At 38.3% G+C, this 26,418-nt stretch overlaps 1 protein-coding gene across 5 annotated transcripts in view; it reads left to right on the top strand.

Annotated features, from left to right (window-relative positions):
- The window catches only part of dlg3 (discs, large homolog 3 (Drosophila)), a 539,119-nt gene that overhangs the window by 406,714 nt on the left and 105,987 nt on the right, over window positions 1-26,418 (top strand). For all 5 annotated transcript variants that reach the window (XM_043704756.1, XM_043704755.1, XM_043704754.1 and 2 more), the window contains one exon: window positions 780-882. In XM_043704756.1, the coding sequence (XP_043560691.1) occupies window positions 780-882 (103 nt within the window). The remainder of the gene's footprint in view (window positions 1-779; window positions 883-26,418) is intronic.

Here is a 26,418-nt window from a genome sequence, read left to right as displayed (position 1 = left end):
TCTTCTTCCCGACCTCTCCGCCCCCACCCCCTCTCTGGCCTATCACCCTCACCTCCTTCCACCTATCGTATTCCCAGAGCCCCTTCCTGAAATTCCCTCCCCTCTACCATTTATCTCAGCCTGCTTGGCACACCAGCCTCATTCCTGAAGAAGGGCTTATGCCCAAAACGTCGATTCTCCTGCTCATCGGATGCTGCCTGGCCTGCTGTGTTTTCCAGCACCACATTTTTCAACAAAGATACATTGCAAGGAAATGGCTGATCACTTCCAACATATGAGATCATGGTACTTTCATTCAGCTTTGTTCCTATTTTAATTGTCATCATAAATATATTTTATTTAGCCATTTGCTTTGTTGAATCATTGTAAATCCTATTTTTAAAAAAATCTTTGTCTTCTACCATTTTGGTAGTTGCATAATAGAATGAGAATGGACTTGTTGACAATTGGTGTTTTTAATATCTATCAATTAGTCTACAACAGACACACACCTGATACAACGAAGACGTCATTGGTGCAGATGCTTTAATAAATATGTCCAAATTATTTTTCTTCCCTGTCATGTATGCCATGACACGTTTTCTTTTAATTATTCAAAAACAGAATTGTAAAGTATTATTTTTAGAAAGAAATTCATTTGATTTAGTTATTTCTGGACAGGCTATAGGAAAGCAGTGTCAGTGGGCACTTAATAAGTAAATCTGCATCACCACTAGAAATTGCCAGTAACAACATGGGAACTTAATTGTGTTTTAAACAATCTCTCTTACTTGTTTCAGGTGAACGGTGTAAACCTTCGGAGTGCTACCCATGAGCAGGCAGCAGCAGCACTCAAAAGAGCTGGTCAGACTGTGACCATTGTTGCCCAATACAGACCAGAAGGTAAGCATGTGTGTTGTACTGAAACTGATTTTGAGTGAGGAGCTTCGGTGCTTCTGATGATAATTAGGTAAAACCAGATGTAGTCCCTAGTTTACTTATGAATACCTGATAGTTTAATAAAATTCTTCAAAATGTCAGTCAGTATCCCCTTCACATTCAGTTTTTCCATGTTGATGCTTAAACAAAACTTAATACGTAGTGCAACATGATTGTTGTACTTGATTATGAAATAATCTAAATGAGTACTATTTCAAGTTGAACACTACACCTGAAGTTAAGTCTCAAAGGCTGTTTCAGTTTCCATAGTTTTTGTTCTCTCTGCGGTGCTTTGTGTCCTTTTCAGGGTAGGTTTAAATTGCCTTCGTATCTTGGAAGGAACTTGGAACTGACCCAATACTATATATGAAACACAACATCAATACAATTCTGTAGGATTGTTTATTTGGATTGAACTACTGTAGTCTATGTTTGTTGCCTCAAGGGGGCCTCAGTGAGCCATAGAAACACAAACTGCTGGGGCCATTGAAATGAGATTCAACAAAAAAAGACAATTCAACTTCTTTGATCAAAAAGGTAAAACAACACTGTCATATATCAGTGATGCAACTAATTGATTTGAAGTGACCGGGAATTACTATGATCAAATGGACAACTACAACTAGTGGAACATTGTTCTTCGTGGGGAAAGGGAAGAGGACAGTTTTGCAAATTATTATATTTAATGTTTTGAAAACATTCCTATGCACTTCATATGCAATTAGTTATTTGTTGCAGAGTCACAGTAACACTGTAGCTAAATTCCACAGCCATATAAAGTAATTGTATAAATATTATACAATCAGTGGGCGGCACAGTGGTTAGCACTATTACCACACAGTGTCAGAGACCGGGGTTCAATTCCCGCCTCGGACAACTGTCTGTGTGGAGTTTGCACATTGTCTGCGTGGGTTTCCTCTGGGTGCCCTGGTTTCCTCCCACAGTCCAAAGATGTGCAGGTTAGGTGAAGTGGCCATGCTAAATTGCCCGTAGTGTTAGGTGAAGGGGGAAATGTAGGGGAATGGGTCTGGGTGGGTTTCTCTTCGGAGGGTCGGTGTGGACTTGTTGGGCTGAAAGGCCTGTTTCCACACTGTAAGTAATCTAATCTAAAAAAATTATAATCAATATTTCATGGTATAGATTAGGAAAGAAATCTTGCTTATGACACTTTAAATACTGCCACAGAACCCTTAATGCACAAACACATTTTCAGTTTCACGTCTTCTCTGAAGATTGCTTTATTTTGGTAAGTTTATTACTTGGTGCGTGCAGAAGCTCAACACCACTCATTGAGTGTCTAAACTAAGCTATGAAGAAAATTACACCTGTGGAATTTATGTTCATATCATACTAGCCTGGAGAATGAGCAAAGATTTCATGACGGCTTCAAATAAAAGCTGTAATAAATTGCAAAAAAGTAGCTGGTCCAGACTCTCTTACTTGAATAAGGTAGTTCAATTTGCTTTTTGTCAATTAAGCAATAGCTATACATCACATTTCTTTCTTTGTACATATATGTCTGAAAGAAAAAGCCAAATGTTGATACAAAATTAATGTTTCATTTTTAATTATTCCCTTGGAATGTTTTGAATATTCCATTCAACATGGACCATTCTGGTTATTCTTCAATCTTAGAAAGTCTGATACTTCACAACTGATGAGTTTTCCATCTAAAGAGAGAAAGCAATATTTAAATATCCAACAGACCATCACTTGCACAAAAGTGATTTCAAAACTCATTCTTACAATTAACCCTCACTTGCTCAATTCGCAGAAGTATCCTACCTCTCTGGGCACAGTTCACCGAGATCCTGTACACTCGTCAGCTTTAACTCTTCACAGAAATGTGTGCTGTTCTTTGAATCCTCCTTGCTGATACATGTGCGCTAATTACTCTTCCTTTTTAGTTCAAGTTGTTGATATGGTCCTATACAAGCCAGTTGAAGCTATCATTCTTCTATCCCTTTCAGTCCAGTTATGTGCTTTTCTCCTTCAAGTTAATGCTGGTTCTCTTCTACTGACCAAGTGCAAAGTACCATTCCTAACTTCCACTCTTTTCCTTCTGCCTTCCCCTCTACCTTCAAGTATACCTGTACCTAAGTAGTGGAACTATTTCAAGTAAATACACCAGGGTCAAAATTATTTATTTTTCTTGAGAGCTCTTTGTGATATTTTTTCAATTTTTTTTCATTCTCACTAAATATTTTATTAGATGATGCAGTTACATGGTAATCTTACCTTCTGTGTTTATGTTGTTTTTTTAAGGATTTCTCCATTAGATAGATAAAATGACACTAATACCAAGGATTGCATGCATATTATTAAATCTTTTAATTTGGAATCTATCAATATATTTTTGTGAGTTTAATATAAATACATTTTATAAACCTTATCATTTTATGATTTATCAAAATAAATAGTTAAATTCATAATTTATGGAAAAAAATACAATATTAAAATTGAGTTTCAAGGAATTATTATTTCTGTACACAGGAAAAATATAACTTATGAATTGCTTCCTGAAAACCTTTGTGAAAATTGAATGCAGGATGCTGGCTATCATCTGGGTTAAAAAAATCTACAGCTTTTTATTGCTTTTTATTCTGTGCTTCGATATATAAAAAAACTTAACATCCTCAGCAATCCTGATTGCCTGTCCATTATCCTCACTGCAGGTTAAGGATGATAATTAGTAATGAACTCTAACAAGCGTGACTGATACTTGGGCTTCTCTTCTTTTGAGGAAGAATAAAGATGTAAAATAATTGTAAATGATAGGTGTGAAAGCAGAAAATGGATCCACTCTGCTGAAGGAAAAGCCAACAAGACACCCATAAGACATGGTGTGCAAAAGGTGCCAGGCATGGGTGAGCGAGGAAGTGTTAGGCATGGTGGAGGAATGAACGATGGAGGGAACAGTCCCTGTGGAATGCTAATGGTGGAGGGGGAGATGTATTGCTGATGATATTCTGCTGCAGATAGTGAAAATAGTAGAGGATGATCCTTTGAATGCGGAGACTGGTGGGGTGGAAGGTAAAGACAAGAAAACCTCTATCATATTCTCAGAGGGAGGGGGAAGGAATGGGGCAACAGTCCAGGAAATGGGTCAGAAGCAGAAGAGAGGCTTGTCAACCACAGTGGACTGTTTCCTTGGTTGAGGTATAAGAAAGACATATGAGGTGTGCTCTGATGCAAAGTGGCATAATTGGAACAGTTGTGACCAAGGCAGATAAATTGGGAGAATGGAATGGAGTCCTTCAGGAAGCAAGATGTAAGGAAGTATTTGGTCAAGGTAACTTTGGGAGGCTGTGGATTTGAAATGGATATTAGTGGATAGCCTATTCCCAGAAATGGAAATAGTGAAGTCATGGAAAGGGAGGGAAGAATCTGATGGAGTCAGTGAAGGTGAGAGAGAGATAGACTTTGAAAACAAAACACTTTTTTTCCCAATTCTGGGTGAAAACAGGAAGCAGAATCAATTACTTCATTGATATATCAGAGAAAAAGTTGTGTAAAAGGGGTCCAAATTGATTGGCACAAGGAATGTTCCACATAACCCAAAAAAAAAGGCAGGCGTAGCTGAGGCTGACACACCCTTATAGCTGTGTGAATATATATAATCACAGTTGAAGAAAGTGGGACAAGTTAAAGGAGAGGTTGTTCAAAGCAAGAACAAAATAACCAGGTGAAAGAGGTTGGTGGTGATGGATGGGAACTGATCAGATCCCCTTTCAAGGAAGAAGCAATGGGCCTTCAGACCATCCTGATATTGAATGGACATGTAGAGGGATTGGACACACATGGTGAAGAAGTCGCAGCTGGGCCAGAAAACTGGAAATTGTGGAACCATGTAAAGAGTTATAAATGGGCAGATTTTGAACAAAATGTAAAATATTCATCAAAATATGAAGAAATAAGTTGAGTGGGACAGGAATAGGCTGAAACAATGGATCTGACAGGGTAGTCTTGTTAGTGATTTTGAAAAAGGGATAGAAGCAGTGTTGGGGAACATTGAGATGGGAGCTAAGAGGGGATAGAGTCAGTGATAGTGCTGGAAACAGCAGCTTGATGTTCAGTGTTGGGGTCATGATCCAGGGCAAATAGGAGGAAGTGTCTGACAGCTGGGGCATAGATAATGCAAGGTACACAACAGCAGCACCACTCCTACCAATAGGTTTGATAGCGGATTACATTTGAGAGAATGAAGAACAGCTAGTTCAGAGGTTGTAGGTTACAGAGTGGTAAGAAGAGCAGAGAATTTAATATGGGAGATATCACATCAACAGTTCTTGATGAAGAAAACAAATGCAGATAAGTGGCCACAGTATGGGGTCCAAGTGGAGGCAGAATATTGGAAATGAGTGAAAGATCTCTGGAGCGGGGAGAGGACCCCTGTCTAAACAGGTGGGTACATAGGCAAAGACAAAGGAAAAAAAGTTAAACAGCATGTCATGCCTGAGCTGTGTTGAGGTGAAGCAAAGGGATACTTAGTAATTTGCTGAGCACAGATCATTCAGCATCGGAAGATCAGAGGACATAGTGAATATGCACCAAGAGGAGGGAAGGGAAGGGGAGGAAGAATTCAGAAGGGTGTTCGTACCTGTGAAGATAAAGAAGATAATCAGTTGCTGCTTGTTAATTCATTGGGTGGATACAGATTCAAACAGATACAAAAATCTTCTCATCAGCAGTGCAGGGAGTAGCTCAGCTTACCAATAAATGTTAATCTACAGCCGCCATTCTGTTAACCACAATATGAATACCTTTGATATGCATATAGCTTCAACAACAGTTGCTTGTCTCTCTGCAATGCAATTGTATTAAATGAGCTATCTCATCAGCATGTATTCTTATTTCTGGCCAAGTGGACAACTGACAAGCAATGTTCCTCTCCTGGTCCTTGACAGACACAGTAAACTGAAGGATAACACTTTTATATAAAGTCCAGCAGCTTCATTTCCCACTTTGTTGCCTTTAGAAAATATCTTTGAGGAGAAAGTGAGGTCTGCAGGTGCTGGAGATCAGAGCTGAAAATGTGTTGCTGGAAAAGCGCAGCAGGTCAGGCAGCATCCAGGGAACAGGAGAATCAACGTTTTGGGCATAAGCCCTTCTTCAGGAAGAAGGGCTTATGCCCGAAACTTCGATTCTTCTGTTCCCTGGATGCTGTCTGACCTGCTGCGCTTTTCCAGCAACAATTTTCAGCTGCCTTTAGAAAATATCAATTTAACAGCATACAGTCAACTACGTAATGTTGAATGGAGTCACAGGTAGACCAGAGTAGCTAATCATGAAAGACATTATTTACCCACTTCACCAGTTACCACATTTAATTGAATTCAGTTTGAAATAGCGATATTTGAATGTAATTATCAGTACCAATACCTTAACACTTTCACTAACATGTCTGGCTGATGCTTTTACATGCACTCCCTTTGATTGGAGGCTAGATTTCTAATACTTACGAGATTATACTTAATATCATAAATGTTTTCACAAATATTAACTCTGGTTTGTTAAATTGGCAAAATTATAAGCCATTCTTTTCAAACAGTTTTATAATTTTGCAAAAAATGCACCTGAAGAAATAATCATAAATGTCCATATAATCTTGATAAATGTATCAAAGAAAGCATCAGTCAAAATGTACAGGGCCCTGACTGATATGGACTAGGGTGGAAAATCTGGGGGGAGTTGCATGCAAAGTCAATTGAGGCCTTTCTTTATGTCAGCAATAACTGTGCATTTTTCAACCAAAGTCTGACGTCAACTTGCAATTCTCACTAGACAGTGGCAAGATGCCTATTAAGAGGGATTATTACAGGCTTTCATGAACAGGGGGATTGAGTTTAAGAGCCACGGGGTTTAGCTGCAGCTCTATAAAACCCTGGTTAGACCACACTTGGAATATTGTGTCCAGTTCTGGTCACCTCATTATAGGAAGGATGTAGATGCTTTAAAGAGGATGAAGTGGAGATTTACCAGGATGCTGCCTGGATTGGAGGGCTTGTCTTATGAAGAGAGGTTGAATGAGCTATGGTTTTTCACACTGGAGAGAAGGAAGAGAGGTGACTTGATAGAGGTGTACAAGGTAATAAGAGGCATAGATAGAGTAGATAGTCAGAGACTTTTCCCCAAGGCAGAAATGCTGTCATGAGGGGTCATAATTTTAGGATGATTGGAGAAAAGTATAGGGGAGATGTCAGAGGTAGGTTCTTAACGCAGAGAGTAGTGGGTGCGTGGAATGCACTGCCAGTGGTGTTAGTAGAGTCAGAGACATTAGGGACACTTAAGTGACTTCTGGACAAGCACATGGATGGCACTAAATTGAGGTGTGTGTAGGTTAGGTTGATCTTAGATTAAGATAAATGCTCAGCACAACACCGTGGACCAAAGGGCCTGTACTGTGCTGGACTGTTCAATGTTCTATGTTCTATAAATTGTTAATGACATCATTAACTGCACTCGTTACCTAATTAAAAGTTTCCAGCCAGAAGTGCCAAATGGATGATCCTTTTCATCTCCTCTAAAGTCCCCAATATTACAGATCAATTTACGTCACGTGTAACCAAGAAACTATTGAAGGCACTGGATATTGTAAAGGTTCTGACAATGTTTTGGCAATAGACCTGAAGACCTATGTTCCAGAACATGGAGTACCCCTAAACCAATTACTCTAGTTCAGCTACAACACTGGCGTTGTAGACTGAATTTGAAAGATACGACTATGTAGGTCTCTGTGCTGCCATTCTCTGTGAGGAAACTAAACACTAAGAATTCCAGACATGAAAGTCGAAGCAAGTACCTGGTGAGTCCAGTTAGCCATCCTGGTCACCAGGAAACAAAATCTCAGTGAACTGGCCATACCCAGACTCTATACAATGATGCTGACATTTCACTCCTGCCAGCCTCTCTGGATTCTCATGGCACTACGACAACCCTTTTAGAGGCTGCTTTTGCATTTTTAAGCCTGTACTAAATGTGCTGTGTGCTTAAGGACAGGCACCGAGTACACAAATTGGACCAGCCCACATCTAAGTTTGCTCACTTGCTCTCTTAATACTCAGCCACCATTAACAGCCCACTTGGGATGCTCACGGCATCCCTGCCTTCCCTTGTGTTGCCTTCCCTTCCTTGCTTTTTTCCGTTTTTTTCCCCCAGGTTAGAGCTACTAGGCTCACAGCACATCCGTCTGTTTAGTGTCAGGAAGCTTGCCATAGTTGTAAGCCATCCTCAGACAAGTCAAGCGAGGTAATCTTCAGCTGGGTGGGGTCACAGCATATGAAGTGAAGGCAACATTAGTATTAGTCCAAGAGTAATGGTCTATTCTGGCAAGACCCAGCAGTGTCGGGTTCATCCAGACATGGGCTAGCAATTAATGTTAGGGGTCCTATAGGGTGGGGTGGGCCCAGTCAGACAGCCACTTAGGGTAGTCATGGCCAGGTCCTCACCTCTCTGGGACTGAGGAGCTGAATGTTGGGCTGTTCACCAGCTGTCTTGGCTCTTTCTGCTCTATTATGGACTGTTTTTCCTGGAATGAGAGAAAGGGAAGGGTGATGTAAGATGAATGTGGGTTGTACATCTGTTTGTGGTTAGTGCTGATGATGGTGGAGAAGTGTTAAGTTATCCTGAGCTAGTGAGTAGGCAATTCAGAGTCTGTGTAGAGTTGCGAGGGAGGGGGGCAGTTGAGGTGGGTGAGATTGAGTGAAGGCAGATGTTGCAAATAATAATGAAAGTGGTAAAGTTTTGATGGGAGATGCATGCAGTTCCCAAGACAGAGTGAGTGTAAGGTATTAGAGAGAAGATGATAGCACTTAATTTAGCTGAGTGGAGGTCATTGATCTTCTTCCTTCACTGTTGGGCATTCCTCCAGACCACTGAGAGTGAAAAATAACCTGGTTGGAAATCTCAAATAAGACTGATAACAAATAATCTTGTGGCTTCTTCTTCTGGTCTTTGGGAAACAGGATGTTTTCCTCTGCAACATCCCATCAACTAGGACGTCTGGGTGGCTGTCTACAAACCAAGGTGCAATTTCTCCATATTTGCCACATCAGAGACAAATGTCAGGAACGCTGTCAGACTGACAGTGCATTGTCTGGGTACACAACAGCCTGTTCAAGATGGTGCAGGTGCCAAGAGTAATGGTCTATTCTAGCAAGTCCCAGCAGTGTTGAGTTCATCCAGATATGGGCTAGCAGCTGATGTCAGGGGTACTTTAGGGTGGGGTGGGTGACTAATGAAATGCGTTTCTGACAAGAGTGAGAAAACAGGTTAGTCCTTGAGGAGAGCAACCTGCCATGAAACTCAACAAAATTGACATTAAGCCAAAAACTCAGTAAAATTTTGCCGAGTTTGTTCACACACATATTACAATATAATTTCTAAGCATCCTCTATGGGAAAATAGTTTGATGACCTGGGATAAACCTTTCATTTAAAATGTTGAATTGATAGATTCCAGTCTCATTTTTTAACCTTTATCCGAATTCAAGTAATCACACTTTACTGTGCTGACAAAGAATTTATTTAGATTGGAGCTTCTAAAACTGTTGGTGTTTGTGAAAGAATGGCATGGTACCTGTTGATCTACTCAAAGATGTACAAAACTATGATCACTGGGCCAATATTAACAGCAAAGACGAGTGGGAAAGAAGTTCTGAAGTACCTGGAGAAATGTTAAGCTGAATTAACACTGAATTCTGGGCAGTAGAATGGAGGTAAGAGAGGTGAATGGCTTCGGAAGGGAAAAAAGAAAGAGGGTTCAACTGTAGAGTATGAATAAACTATTAGAGATGTTGCTTGAAAAAAGTACTGAAACCTTTTACCTCGGCATTCTTCCCTTGTACAACAGACAAAAGACTGGGAGTCAACTTGGACTTTAATTAAACAAACACTTTTTATTTAACTATTGAGGTACTGATTCTCAATATAAATTCATTGAGCATTTGCTTCTTACTACATATAGCCTAACTTCAACTTTAATTCACTTCACTTGGCTTCTCTTTATCTTATTTTAACTTTATTCACATTTTTAACTCCAATTTTGACTCTATTAGCTTGGCTTGAAACAAAACACTACTCTAATTCAAGTGAAGTGGCCAATTTTGCTGTAGGTGTAGATCTTGCCCCATGGTTCTTTGTCTTTTCTGAAGATAACCAGGACATGTGCTTCTCAAATGTTGGTCACCTGCAAAATCCATTGTCTGGAACCATTCATCCCGAAGTATGCTCATTTTCCAGAGACTTCTCTGGCAATTAGCCAATGAATTGATCAAACATAATCACAATGTTCAACTTAACCAATGGAGATTATTGGTAAACAGCTCCCAAATGCTTATACCAAGTTGTAAACAACTGCATTATATGCTCTATATAAGGTCATAGTGGTTTCAGTATGTCCAGCAGACCACCATAAAACCTCATTTATTTGGTCAACACAGGAAACTGCAGGTCACAGCTTACAGGACAAGATCCAACAAGTCCTGGCTGCAGTTTTAACCTAGGTCAGAGTTTAAACTAACTTTACAAACGTTCCCGGCATGCTCGATTGTAGTTCTGAACCAGTCTCATAGGCATTTCTGCTGCAGTCCACCCAACCACAGAGGACAACAGTGTAGGAAGTTGGGAGTGGAACTTTAAATTAGGCTTAATACAAAGCATATTGTATGGACAATCACAGACTATGAACAGATGAAGAAGATGTTATTAGGAAGAAAGTTACTGATCTTTAACTGTCTAATAATGCATGCATAATTGCGATATGCAGTTTAAATGCTGAATATTCAGCGGGTCACCATGCAACTTAGATAAAAGCCTGTATTAAATGTGTGTTAAAATATGAAATTCTTCTGATTGTTTTAATACTAAATTCTGTCACGAAGTTAAACATTTTCAATTACTCAGTAACAAAATTCAGAACAGAATGGCTTAAAAATGTAAATCATTGCTTTAGCTCCATTCCTGTGGGAATGTGTTCTAAAAAGCAGCCAAACAGCTGTGCAGCAGGCGGGAGTATTTCCATCAGTGGTTTTAATGCACAGATTAAATTTAGTAATCAAGACATTGCAAGCTACTTACTCACAATCTGATCCATGGTAGAAGAGTCTAAAAGTCATTGCACTCATTTAGAATTATTTTTGGTTTGGGATTACATCACACTCCAGTTAGCATTTGTATCATCCATTTAATTAAGTTTTACTTTCGGAATTGAAATTATCTGGTGTATATTCTTCTGTCATAGTTTATGTCAAGACCACTGGATTAAAATGTAATTATTCATTGAATCAGAAATTACTGGACCTCAGAACATGAAACATCTTCCAAAATCTTAGAAACCAAGTCAAACCACATCTGTAGATGTTAATGTGAGGATAAGTTCAGTGTCATCGAGCTTAGTTGCAATGTTAGGGAGCAAACAGTTCCAGTCCATTTGCAGTAGTTTGGCAGATCCATTCTCTAAACAGTATCAACACTCACAGTCTCTAGAGTGAAACCCGTAGAACAAGTTTCTATCACATCCCAGTCTCTCTTAACAGTTTCTCTGCAGATAATTATCAGTCACAATGTTATTTTTAATTTTCTCAGTCCCTGTGACTTTAGCTAGATTCCACACCACAGACATATTTAGATGACTACATTTTTGGATGTTATCCACAGTTAGTGTCAGCTGGATTGGGTTACTGTGCTTCAAATCTTTGATAGTTCCCACTATTGTAGTCTCCCAGAATGTATCCTCACAATCCCTGTCCTTCAGAAGGTTCCTGCGATCCTATGGATGGTTTTTTCAGCCTTGGAGAAATCCCATGATTCTAGATTTGTTGATGAATTTGTGTTCAAATTAGTTTCCAGTATATTCTAGACGATGAGAAGAAACTATGTACTTTACAGTGGGTGTAGGTAACATACATTTGTTGAATTAGTATAGTAATTATGCAGTCGATGGTTAGAGTGTGGTGTTTGGTTTCTGCACCTATCCTAATTCTTCCCATCTCACTCTCCTCTTTTTAAACTCATTTCTGACCTAATGTTGCCTTCTTGGGTTTAGTGTCAGTTATTTTTGACTACTGGTATGCCTCCATGGATCCACTGATGGATTATTTTCTACATTAAAGTGCAATATATATATAATTTGGTGTTGCTGTATTCCTGAAGAAGGGCTTATGCCCGAAACGTCGAATTTCCTGCTCCTTGGATGCTGTCTGACCTGCTGCGCTTTTCCAGCAACACATTTTTCAGCTCTGATCTCCAGCATCTGCAGTCCTCACTTTCTCCTTGCTGTAAGCTTGGATGGGCAAAATTAATGGTTATTACAACCTTGTTTAATAGAGGATAAAAATAGTGAACTTTTACTCTAATCATTTTTGAGATATCCTGCAATATGTGTCAATATCCCTGATTAAATAATAACTCTTTGCCCACATCATTGTAACATACTGGAGTTGAATGTTTCCTGTATCATGAAGACTGCTCCTTGCGCAATAAGATACTGTGAACTTGAGTCTCTTACACTGTATTTGTGGCTGATCCAAAGTTTTATTCATCATATGGCTTTCGATACTGAGTTCACCATCCTGAGAGGAAAACAGACTAACTTCAAGCTTTGTTCACAGTTTGGAAATGACTAACAATTGTGATCAAAAGATTACTTGCAATGTCCTTAAACTGAACTTTGTCCAAAAATGACTACACTGACATATTACTCTACCAATCTTTAGAAATGATAAACAAAACTATATTGGGCAGAATTTTAACTGTTGGTATGTTGTGTTTGAATTCTAAAAATGTGGCAGCCGATTCTGGACAAATGAATAACTCAACATGAAGCTGTTGGTTTCCATTTTTAACCATATATTTTTGGAGATGGTAAAGAAACACCTCTGAGTTGTTAGACATGTAAGAGACCAATGTTTGGGGATGGGGGCGTACTATAAACTAAATTGGAAGTTGGACTGCTATAACTGAAATACCACAAGAGATTTGCAACTTAAAAGTTATGTGCTCCTTATTTTTGAGCTGTGTATTACGATGTTACTTTTTGAACTTTGAGAGGAAGAATTTGAAACTGATTTGGAGTGAGAGACTTTTGAGTTAAGGAAGTTCTGTCTTTCAACAATCCTGCTGACTATTAAAAGTTGCAAATGCCAAGGCAGCACTGATAGAAACTTCCAAAGCCTACGTGTGCGTGAATGTGTGTAAAAAGACAGAAAAACCAAAGCTCAAAAGAAAGATTCCTAATAGAAGAATTACTCTAGGTCCACCCAATAAACTAATGAATCAAAGAAGAACGTTACCCTGCAGACAAAAGCCTGACAATTCCCATTCCTAAAATGTGAGAAAATAACTTTCCACCTATGATCTGGATTTTTATTGTTGAAATTTTGTTTACCCTTTCTTTATTCTTTTTCCACTCATATGTGTTAAACTGTTTGTCTTTTGTCTGTCTTAATTGTGAGTGTGTATGTTGAAGGAGCATAATTTAAATTAGAAATCTTTCCTTTTTTTCTGCTTTTGTTCAAGGCAAGTGTGCTACGATAAATAGAGTTACTGAGGAACTCTGACGTGAATTGTTTTTGTCCTGAATAGGTGTCAGTCATGCAAACTGTGATCTAATTGGGATTTTATACATTTATACATTTTGTGATAGCTGTGGAACAATGTGGACAGTTATCAACACACTCTTCCCAGTTAAGTCAAAGGTTTGAGGGTTCACCATTGGGATCTTTTGATTGAGGGTGACATAAAGTTGAATGTGGAGTTAGTGTATGTGATAAAGGATAAAAGAACACTACCAGGTTTATCATACTAAAGTAAGACGGCATTGGAAACAAATGAAATCATCCTCCAGTTGGAACAGGTATCCCTGATAGATTTGTAGGAAAATAACAAAAGGCAGATTGCTGTAATTGGCAAATAAATTAGGGGTAGAATTGCCTGCCAAAGTATCTAGCACTTCCAGAAATACAGGAGGGACTAGATACAGAGTGGTTGAGTTAGCCATGATTCAATCACAGTTAAAAGTTTGAACAAAAAAAGAGTGGAGGCAGGATGAGGTAGATGAGGGTTTTAAAAAGCAGGAAATTGAGATAAGAATGCTTGTTAGAACCCTCATTTATTTTTCATTATTTTGTTCTTTATTTAATTTTTGGTTTTGAGCTGTGAACTGTGAAATGAGAGCTGAAAGGTGGCTTTTGAAACTGTGAGCAGCAGCTTGTGTTTAAAAAATAAACAAATGAGCTGTTTTTGAGGCCAGACCTCAAAGTAAATTGCAGATTGTTTATTGTTAAAAAAAATGTTCTACACATTCTGGGAGAAACTTTATGCTGAAGGAGATGGCAGGTGTTGAATGTTAACTGGGACCGTGGGGAGATGGTTGGTCTGGCAGAGCAAAGCCAGAGTTTGAATTGGTATTTGAATCAGGTACCTGCAAAAGCTATATGACCAAGGTTTGCTTTCTCTCTGGTTGTCCTCTTAGCATCAACTTGGTGTAAGTTCAGAAAATAGAATCTCAATTATAAGAACGAAATGAATATTCCTCAGAACCTACTGGATGCTATCTGCATGCATCAGTGTCATTACAAGGCAAGATATGATTCCAGTTGTTGATGATGTTACAAATGTGGAGACTACTTACGTGAGCTGGCCAGTTGCATCTCATTTATTTTTCCATTCTGATTTATTCTTTAACTCTATCTGTTTATCTGCTTGTCTTTGTATAAGAGTGGAGGCTAAAATTAAAGAGGATTGGTTAACAGGTTAGACATTAGTCAGACTACCTTGATGTTTAACTTTGCTCTACTAAAGTTACTGCATTGTTAATAAATTGTAAAGTCTTTGGTTTGAGCTATAAACATGTGTTTAGTATCAATTATCCACAAAGTACAGAGGAACCCCAGCATTCGATTATCTGAATATTGGACTATCTGGCAAGATTGCAAGGTCCCGCATTCAGGTAGACTACGTTATCCAGCATTTGAGTAACCGAACGAAATACTGCCCGCCCATGTCCTTTGGATAATCGCAATTCCTCTGCATTCTGAAATATCCCCCTAATGTCTATATTGATCTTTCCCTCAGCCTAGTTCACTTCAGCTAGCTCAGTTGCCCCTATTTAGGTTTAAAACACTAGTCTTTTATCCAACGGTCTTCAAAAGTTACATGATCTTGTCTAACCAACAACTGAACCCTGTACAATTTCACATTCCCAAATTGTGGCAAAAAAATGTTAAACATTCTGTGCAACATAACATTATCCAAACTTCAATTCTTCCAAGTTTATATTCCAAAAAAGGAGTATTTAGCACTGAAAGAAACTCCAAACTCCTGTGTCAAATGTGATTTCTCTTTCATAAACGCATGTGGACTCTGCCAATGTTGTAATTGTTTCTAAGTGTCTTCTTATCACATGCTTTATAATCGAATCTATTATTTTTCCTACGACTGACACCAGGCTAACGTTGTCTGCAGTTCCCTGTTTTCTCTCACCCTCATTTATTTGATAATTGCAACCTTCCAGGCACTGTTCCAGAAGCATTAGAATTTTGAATAATGATCAACAATATATCCGTTATCTTTCTAGACACATCTTTCAGCATCTAGGATGAAAATCATTGGATCCCAAAGACTTGTTAACTTTCAGTTCCATTAATTTGTCCAGTATTACTTATATAATAAAGCACTTTTGTTTTAGTTTTTCATTCTCACCAGTTCCCGGAAACTCTTACTTCTGGATGATTTCTTAAAGCATTCTCTGTGAAGACATGTAGAAAGTAGTTATTTAGCTTCTTTGTCATTCTCCTATTTCCTGTTTCTGCCTGTAATGAATCCATGCATATCTTCCTAATATTTTCCTTTTAACATTTCCCTAGAAGCTTTTAGAGTCAACTTTTATGTCTCTAGTTTACATTTGTATTCTATTCTCCATTTCTTGATCAATTTCTTAGCCCTCCATTGCTGAGTTCTGATATACTCCTAATGCTCAACCTTTTGACTTTGGCAAGTTCATAAACCTTGTCTTCTAAAGCAAGATTTTGCTTATAACAGCCAGAAAATAGATACAGAATTTAGCAACAAAAAAAAATTTACTCAGTTTCTCCCTTGATTTGTATTTTTTTTCTCTATAAGTAGAAGGCTGTAATGCTGGGAAATGCATTGTTCAGGGATGATATAATGGTAACATTTGTAGAGGTTGAGACTTCAGTGTGAGATGTCAATAAGATACAGCCAAGTGTTCATATTGGTTGTTCAGGCTTTGTTTGTGCACTTTAGGAAATATCAGAAGAGAAAGCAATGAATGGAGATACACGTTTTGTTGACTGGGGCAATTCTATGCAGGAGAATGCAGGGGAAGATGGAATGTGAGGGTTTTCATCTGCAAAAGAGTTGTTATTACCACGGTGCATAAGGAAATGGTAGATACACTGCAGAAATATTTATGTCCATCTTAACAGTGGAAGGCACAAATTAGATACCGGAATTAAAGAGTAACAAAGAGTCTAATATGAATAAGAAACTTAAGGTAATTATCAGCAGAGAAAAAGTAATAGTGCAATTTAAGTTACTAAAATCTGATCAATTTCTAAGGCCTAATGCGCTACATCTTAGCTTTCTAAAATCAGCCCAACAGATAACAGATGTGCTGGTTGTGATTTTTCAAAATTCCCAAGATTATGGAATAATCCAAGCAAATTAGAAGTAAGCAAATGTATCTATTTATGAAAGGGGGGAGAGAGCGGCACGGCACGGTGGGCGGCACGGTGGCCCAGTGGTTAGCACTGCTGCCTCACAGCGCCTGTAGACCCGGGTTCAATTCCCGACTCAGGCGACTGACTGTGTGGAGTTTGCACATTCTCCCCGTGTCTGCGTGGGTTTCCTCCGGGTGCTCCGGTTTCCTCCCACAGTCCAATGTGGACTTGTTGGGCCGAAGGGCCTGTTTCCACACTGTAAGTAATCTAATGTAAGAAAAGAGAAAACTACAGACGTGTTAGTTATTAAGAAAACTCTGGATTCTATTGGTAAGCAAATATTGATGAAAAAAGATACATTTTGTTAATGCTTTTTGGCTTGATACAACTTTTCAATTTGCAAAAGCATACAAAGCAAAGGGAAAAATTTCTACTGAAAGACTGAAGAGTGCTGATTGGATCACTAGTGGATAATGATTGATAATTTTCATGACGAATATAACAATTAATGGTGACTGTCAGTTTACTACCAAACTGTTTAAACTTTAAACCAGACAGGTCAACTTTGGTCAAAGCATTGCCCTGAGAAATAAACCTGAGAATGTGACCTATTTTGTTGAACTAAACAGATATAGTGTTTGTACATTGTTAAACTAGCTAATGTCATCACAGGACAGGTTAGATTCCATGGTTTAGATCCGATTCGATTCCCTACAGTGCGGAAACAGGCCCTTCAGCCCAACAGGTCCACACCGACCTTCCGAAGAGCAACCCATCCAGACCCATCTCCCTCTGGCTAATGCACCTAACACTATGGGCAATTTTGTAGCATGGACAATTCACCTGCCCTGCACATCTTTGGAATTTGGGAGGAAACTGGAACACCTGGAGAAAACCCACACAGACATGAGGAGAATGTGCAAACTCCACACAGACAGTTGCCTGAGGCTAGAATTGAACCTGGGACCCTGGTACTATGAGGCCGTAGTGCTAACCACTGAACCACCATGCCACCCAGGTGGCTTGATAGATTATATTTTGTTTTTAATTTTATTTAACAACATGGTCTCTTACTGAAATATGAAAGCAATGTTGCAGATTTAGTTTTAACAATAAAACAGAGGTTTAATATGTAAAAGAAAAGAAGGAATAAAACAAACATATAACACTATTTGAAAGATTTTGAAACACAGTACAATGAAATATTCCATTTGTCCCAACAAGTTTTATAGTGCTCAAACACCATGACACCTGTCACATTTGTAGATTTACCTTAACTATTTCTTTCAATTCCAAGTCTTGAAAGTCTGATAGCCTCTTCCTTACGTATTCACACAACTGAGCTTAAATTTGCTTCGCTTCAAATATCACCTTTTGGACTAGAACTCTCAACTGAAAATCCTTACACTGAGCTAATCTATTTCTAACTCTTTCATACATCTAACTTCAAACAGGATGTCTGTTTCCAATCCTATGGGTGTTACCCCAAAGCAAAAGGAGAACTCCAGATCTTTCGAACTGAAAGTAGCCTAACGCTAATTGGTGTTCATTCTGTCCACTCTTAAAACTCTCTCAATGCAAACACATTTCTATTAGCACTCCTGGAACTACATCCCTCATATCAGTTTCATAAAAACCCGTATCTCCATAAATACTGGCACATTAATAATTAAAGCCACTTTTACACACAGAGCAAACCCATGTGCCACGTGTTTAAAATCTAAACTCAAAAAGTATATTTTAAACATATATCACATAGTTTACCCACCTGGAGGAAATGTGTCATTAAGAAGCATTTTGATTATCTATCAAAAATAATCTTCATGCTATTTCAATGTCACATTAACAGTAATAACATATTAAAGTTAAGCTTATAATGAGTTTTTCATACCACATAAGTCCATGGATAGCATTTCCCTCGATGTCCCTTCATATGTGCTTTCAATAAAGTGTCTGCGTTAACATTTTCTTTTCCAAATCCATGAGCAATTTTCAAGTTATACAGCTAGAAAATTAACCTCCACGGTGGGCGGCACGGTGGCACAGTGGTTAGCACTGCTGCCTCACAGTGCCAGAGACCCGGGTTCAATTCCCGCCTCAGGCGACCGACTGTGTGGAGTTTGCACATTCTCCCCGTGTCTGCGTGGGTTTCCTCCGGGTGCTCCGGTTTCCTCCCACACTCCAAAAATGTGCAGGTCAGGTGAATTGGCCACGCTAAATTGCCTGTAGTGTTAGGTGCAGGGGTAAATGTAGGGGAATGGGTCTGGATGGGTGCGCTTCGGCGGGTCGGTGTGGACTTGTTGGGCCGAAGGGCCTGTTTCCACACTGTAAGTAATCTAATCTAAGTTATAAGATTAATAATAAGTTATTGCCATGAAATGTATAAAAAAAAATCTAAAACATTGCAGTCCCTGTAAATAACAGCTTCTTTTATATTGTTGGCAATACATATTTTAAAATGATGTAGATTCAACACAAAACTCAAGTTTGTTTCTTAACGGTTGAATATTTTTGCTGACATGTGGTCAGTTTCTTTAAAAGCTAACTGGCATGCCATTCAATACCCATCTGGTCATTTTACAATAAAACAACCTTCACAGCAATTTCAATGATATCAACAGCCAATTTAGATTAGGTTAGATTATCTACAGTGTGGAAACAGGCCATTTGGCCCAACGAGTCCACACCGACTCTCCGAAGAGCAACCTACCCAGAGCCATTCCCCTACCCTATATTTCCCCTGACTAATGCACCTAACACAATGGGCAATTTCTCATGGCTACTTCAGCTGACCTGCACATCTTTGGACTGTGGGAGGAAACCCATGCAGACACGAGGAGAATGTGCAAACTCCACAGACAGTCACCCAAAATGGGAATTGAGCGCGGGTCCCTGGTGCTGTGAGGCAGCAGTGCTAACCACTGAGCCACCAGACTGCCGAATTTGAATAGCTTCTCATTGTCCAATGCTGTTTAAAATAGTATGGTTGTCAGCACAGCTTTCAAATTCTCAAAGACACTCTCATACTCCTGCATCCATTTAATGTTTCTTCCATTCTTCAACAAATTAATTTGAGATCCAGTGCTGAGTTCAGGAAAAAAAATCTTGTAATCAAATTAATTCATGCCAGCGTTACCCAAAATTTTGTATTTTGTCCTAAACTCAGGAAACATCCAAAATAGCCCTTAAGGTGCAGCTTTGGCCTTGTCACCTTTGCTTTGACAAATTCACTCTTGGCCAGATTTAGAATCTCATTGGCTATTTGCAGCCTTTCAAACAGTTATGGCAAGTGGTTTAAATGTTCTTTGCAAGTTAGGCTAAAAACAACCCAATTATCATTGTAAACTACACAATTGCACAGTCCTTCAAATACTTTATTGATTAATCATTGACTAGTGCATTTTTCATTCTAGATAGCAGAATTTGCATTGATAAAGTCCACGTGCTATTACAGAAGTTAATTTTACTTTGGCTGTATCAGTCAACAGAACTTACCAATATATTGTTAGCAAGTCAATTTTTGTAACAAATGGTGCATGTTCCATTTATTCAATGCAAACTTTCAATCTTGGAATAGGATGAGTCCGCTTTTGTTATCATATTGATTTTTGCTAATCAATACAGTATTTTTGTGACCTATCTGGTTTTGGCACAATAGTTGAGCTCCAGCCACAAATAATTGATTTATTAAGAATTTACTCTCTTCTGTCACTTAAGATAATCTTTCTGGGTTGAGTTTATAAGGGTACTGCTTTATAGATATCACATTTTCCACATTAACATCATGAATAGTCAAAACTCTTTTTCCTGGCCTATTCTCACAAATTGATTTATGATTCTGTAATAGCTTTCGTAAGTCACTTTCATAGTTTTTGCATGATAAAGCATGAAATTCAACCCTCTAAGCACTTCTGAATGATTGTTGGAAAATCAACTGTTGAATTTTCAATTTCTGGTAGTTATTCACTTGGTCTAATATTTCTATTTTACTTCCTAGTTCTTTCACACTTTAAGTATAAGTTTTCTTTATTGTCCCTACAATAGTTTCTCTTTAACATGTTAACATAACACACTAACTGACTCTTTCTCCTGTCTGGAATATTCACTGCATAATTCCCATCATTGAGTTTTGTTTTGATTTGATAAGATCCGTTGATTTTAGTGGTTCTCCAGATAAGTAACAACAACAACACTTTGTCTCCACCAACAAAATATTAAAAGTTAGGCCTTTTAATCTGGTTTTATTGTTTGTTGAGTAGCCTTCAACTGATTTTTAGTCAACTCATAGGCTTTAGTCAGGTTTTTTTCTGAAATTTGAAACCTAGGCGAGAAGAGTAGTCTCTGGATTTTCTTTAATCAATTTAAGTGGTCCTCACACCTCATGTCCATTTATTACTTCAAAACAACTGAATTCTGGGGACTCATTAGGAGCATCCCCAATGGCATTTTATAACAAAGCATTGGGTCATGAGGTGTGAGGACTAGCATTTATACTAGTCATTGGGTCATTCTTGACAATAAGTACTGATCATAGTCTTTAAAGTTTGATGTATCTTTCCAATGCAATTTGAGATTGTTAAATATCATTATTCACAAACCAGTTCATCGTTCCTTTAAATATATGCAATATCAAATTTGAATCTTGATCTGATTGTATACCTTTGATCGTCCATAACAAATTGAATTAAATATTTCACTACAATTTTTGCACTACGTTTTACTAAAGGCCTGCTTCAGGAAATCGTATGATTTTTAAAAATTGATTTGTGGGTAATGGGCTTCATTGGTTTGCCAGCCTTTATTGCCTGGTACAGAAATGTTCATGAGAAGATGGTAGAGAACTGCCTTCCTGAACCATTGTAGTCTACGTGCTGTAGGTAGACCCAGAGTGCTATTAGGGAAGGAATTCCAGAGTTTTGACTGAGTGACAGTGAAGGAATGTTGGTATATTTCCAAGTGAAGATGGTCAGTGGTTTGGAGAGAAACTCGCTGGTGATGGTGTTCCTATGTACGCATTGTCCTTGTCCTTCTAAATAGACATGATTTTGGGTTTGTGAAGAGCTCTGAGGATCGTTTGATGAATTTCTGCAATGCATTTTGAAGATAGTACAGACTGCTGCTACTGAGAATCAGTGCTGGAGGCAGTGGATACTTGTGGGTGTGGTGCCAATAAGCAGACTGCTTTGTCCTGGATGGTATCAAGTTTCTTAAGTTTCTTTGGATCTGCATTCAGGCAAGTTGAAAGTATTCCATCACACTCCTTACTTGTGCCTTATATATTATGGACAGGCTCATGGGAGCCAGGGGTGAGTTATTCGCTGCAATATTCCCAGCCTCTGACCTGCTCTTATAAGCCATTGTGTTTATATAGCAAGTCCAGTTCAGTTTCTCGTCAATGTCATGCAAGGATGTTGATAATGATAGTAATGCCATTGAATGTCGTTGGGCAGTGGTTAGATAGTTTCGTTTTGATGATGGTAATTGCCTGCCATTTTTGTGGCTTGTTTATTATATCCATAATGCTATGACACAGCAGTGAACCCCTTTGTTAATTAAACCAAACACCGAGAAAAGCTCATCTCATCTCTTAATCTGTTAAAATGAGTGACAGGGAATTCCCAAATTCCACTATTTAAAGAACGTAACATTAATTTATTTTTTAACTCTAAAAGTGAACATCAAACAACAACTATTCACAATTCTAAGCTCCCCTTTCTCTTAACTGCTTATTACCTGCCACCAATTCTATAACAATGTACTGTTCCAATAAGACACTTATTAAAAATTCATCAACTTAATTTCAAAACCATACATGCTGTCATCTTCGGTGTCTGTCTTTTCTGGCTGAAAATCTCCCTGGGTTGTTGTCTTTCTTTTTACTGCAAATATGTTTCATGTGAAAAGGTGCCTTTTATAGGAAGTGTTTCCTAATTTCTTGGGACTCTCTCAATGGCAGTTGCTCTGTCTCCAATTTTCAAAATGCCCGCATTTTTACATCCCCAACATTGGGTTGTTTCATTGGCTCTATGTTGACAAAACAATAAATTCAAACTCAATTGGGTTTTAGTAGCCGGGGCACAATTTAAACTGATTAAATTTGAATTGGCTTTGAAGCAACAAACTCAGGTATCCATTTCACAGCCAAATTTTACATATTTTCAATTTTTCAGTACACTCTGTGACTGCCAAGTAGTTATATACATAGCGCTTGTAATCTCTCAGCTCAGAACAGCATTCACTGTCTCTTAAAGGTATAGTACATGCCTTCAACTTCATAACAGTAATCAATAAAAAATATAGATTCATATTTCTGTTCTAGGTATGTGTCCTACATAATCTACTAAGACCTTGCTGAACAGGTCTTCAAAAACTGGTATCAGAATTAAAGGTGCAAGTTGAATTCAATTTTGAAATTTCTCCACTACCTGATATGTAAAGCATACCTTTATGTAATCCTGGCCAATAAAGATGTATCAATATTTTAGCCTGAGATTTTTCTAATACCTAAGTGACCTTTGGACCTTTGTGATCCACTTATAAAAGTCTCAGACTGTTGAGGGTGGATCAGTGATCAGAGAAGGAATGTTAACTACAGTTGGGAGACTGGAGGAACAGAATGATGAGAGGATAGAAGGTACAAAGTGAAGTGTGTATGTGTCAGTATCTGTCTCCGTGTCTGTGTCTGTCTGGATAGGAAAATGTTGGCTGTAAAGAGCACTGTCAGTGTTCTATCTCATGGCTCTGGGGTTACCTACAATGTTTCAGTTATTCTGCTAACGTGCCATGAGACAATATTCTTTAAATTGTATAGAACAGAAGGCCAGCTGAGCCTGTCTTTTCAGCCATGTCTGAAAGTGGTTATTACAGCACTGGCACTAATACGACCATTCAATAAAGACGGAACAAGAATATTTTTCCATAACAGAAGAAATATCCCTAACTCCTCTGCAGACATCAATGCATGCCAACTGGAAAACATGCCAGTACATGTACCTCTCTAAGTTAATCTCAACAAATAACAGTAATGCACCCATGAATAAAATGAAACCAATGTAATGTGGGTTCTTTACAAATTAAGATTAAATTTGAAAAAATAAGTAGCTCCCTCAGTGCTATCTCAATTTCTGGAGCTAATGGCAACTGAGTTGAGCAGGAATGTTTTGGCCATGATCCAGAATGTCCCTCTTTGATGAGGAAGCCCTTCTATAGCTCATACTTAGCTGCTTTGACAATTGACGGTGTGGTTTCTCCATTGAAAAACATTCTCTCGATTGTAATTGTGTGTATCTCCTGTGTATACTTCATTCAGTTTTTAATTAAATTATAAGTGTAATCTCACGGGAGTTGGGAAAAAGCAAAAGAGCAGAAGTGGTATATGTTTTTGGTTTTGTCAGTATGGTATGCCACTGTAGCAGTAGGAAATGATACCTAACAATGCTCCTGATACTAAGCACTTATGGGTGATCTAACTTTTTTTAATATAGTATGTTATGACCCACTTTGCATTACATGCTATAAATTGAGCCCCACTATTTCTGGGGTCGAAAATTATTTTTCTAAGATGTGCTTACTACCCTAATATACCTAACTTTCAGATCAAGGATGATATAATACATGAACCAGATTTCTGTATTGAAGAATTATTATTTATTATACGTAATTAGACTAAATCTACAAGTAAGTAGATATAAGCATTGGCATACAACACCACTTACTAAAACACTAATCCCTTTAAAAACTCCTCCTGTCTCTCTCACACAGGCAGACAAACAAACAAACAAATAGGGAGAAAGATTATTGGCAGAGCTATAGAATAACTAGGAAGTCAGTTCAGAAGTAGTGCAATCCAGACCTCCACCACCTGTTATGGTCCAAGCCAGACCCCTCAAAACATTTCAAGAAGATAGCCCAGACCCTAACTTTGCAAATTCGCTTTTAGCCAGGTTTACACCAAGCCTGCTTTCCAAAGTCTATCGAACAAGGCAGATAAATGTTGCAAATGTTCCTGCCAAGTGTGACTAAAAATCACCAGGTAATCTATTTATACGACAGTTAGATAGTCCAGCAATGACTACATTGGTTAGTCTTAGAAATATGGCTGGTGCATTTTTCATAACAAATGACATGACTTTAAACTGATAGAGTCCATTCAGCATTACAAAACACAAAATTCCCTTCACTTTTTTCGACAAAGGTACTTGTCAGTATCCTCTGAGCAAGTTCACCTTAGAAATATAAGTTGTTTGCCCCAACCTTTCAGCACAGTCTTCCAAATTGGAATCAGATATGCATTAGTCTTTGTAACTTCATCAACTTTGTGATAGTCCACACATAACCGTTGAGTACTATCTGGTTTTGGCACCATTACCATGGGTGAGCTCCAGTCCATGTAACTCACTTCGATTATGTATTCAATCTCCTTTTGAATCTGTGCCAACTTTAGAGGGTTATGTCTATATGTTGCTAATCAGAACAGCATATCCTATATCTACATTATTTATAATAAGGTTAATACGTCCTAGCTTATTTCCACATATCACTCCATGTGATAGTAATAACTCTTTAAGGTCATTTCGATTTTCCTCTGGAAGGTAACTCAATACTTTATCCCAATTTTTGACAATTTTCTCATTGTCCAATTTAATTTGAGGAATGTCCAATTTAGAATCCTCTAAACTTGGTTCTTCTCTCTGTGTTGGGGAAGACATTCTCCTCTTATTTTCCTCCCTGTCAAACTACTTTTGAGCATATTCACATGACGCACTCTGTGAGATTTATTTCTGTCTGGAGTCCTTACCAAATAGTTCACCATACTCAATTTCCTTTTGACTTGATAAGGTCCACTAAACCTTGCTTTTAAAGGTTCACCTATCACTGGAAGTAACACTAATACCTTATGCCCAATAGCAAAATTGTAAATTTTTGATTTCTTGCCTATTTTCTGTCTTACTGTATGTTGTCTACTTTTAAATGCTGTCTACCAACTTCTCTGTTCTATTTAATTGTTCCTGAAAGTTTGGCACATAGTTCAAATATGTGGTCTCTGAATTCTGACTGGCCAATTTCTCCTTAATCAATTTTAGTGGTCCTCTCACTTCATGCCCAAAATCTAATTCAAATGGACAGAATTTGGTTGATTCATTTGGTGCATCTCTGATTGCAAAAAGTACAAAAGGAATTCCCTTATCTCAAATATATCTGGATAGTCTTGACTATAAGCCCTCAACATGGTCTTTAATGTCTGATGTCATCTTACTAGCGCTCTCTGCAAGGGAGTTTTGAGGTGAAATTTCACCCTTGATCAGATTGTATATCTGTAGGTAGTCTGTGTCTAGTAAAAAATTTCAGTAATTCCTCTACAATCCTTTTAGCTGTGATATTGCGTAATGGAACGGCCTCTGGAAATCTAGTGGACACATCCATTATTATAACAAATACTGATTCCTACTTTTGTTTGTGGTAGGGAACCTATGCAATCAATTAAGCTTCCTGTAAAAGGTTCCTCAAATGAAGGAATAGATGTTAAATGTATGGGTTTTATTACTCCCTGTGGTTCTCCAATTACATAGAACATAGAACATAGAACAATACAGCACAGAACAGGCCCTTCGGCCCACGATGTTGTGCCGAACTTCTAACCTAGATTAAGTACCCATCCATGTACCTATCCAAATGCCGCTTAAAGGTCACTAATGATTCCGACTCTACCACACCCACGGGCAGCGCATTCCATGCCCCCACCACTCTCTGGGTAAAGAACCCACCCCTGACATCTCCCCTATACCTTCCACCCTTCACCTTAAATTTATATCCCCTTGTAA

Source organism: Chiloscyllium plagiosum, chromosome 15 (assembly GCF_004010195.1).
Source record: "Chiloscyllium plagiosum isolate BGI_BamShark_2017 chromosome 15, ASM401019v2, whole genome shotgun sequence".
Lineage (NCBI taxonomy): Eukaryota > Metazoa > Chordata > Chondrichthyes > Orectolobiformes > Hemiscylliidae > Chiloscyllium > Chiloscyllium plagiosum.
The sequence above is the reverse complement of the archived record's forward strand: the minus strand, read 5'-3'. Positions and strand labels throughout refer to the sequence as shown.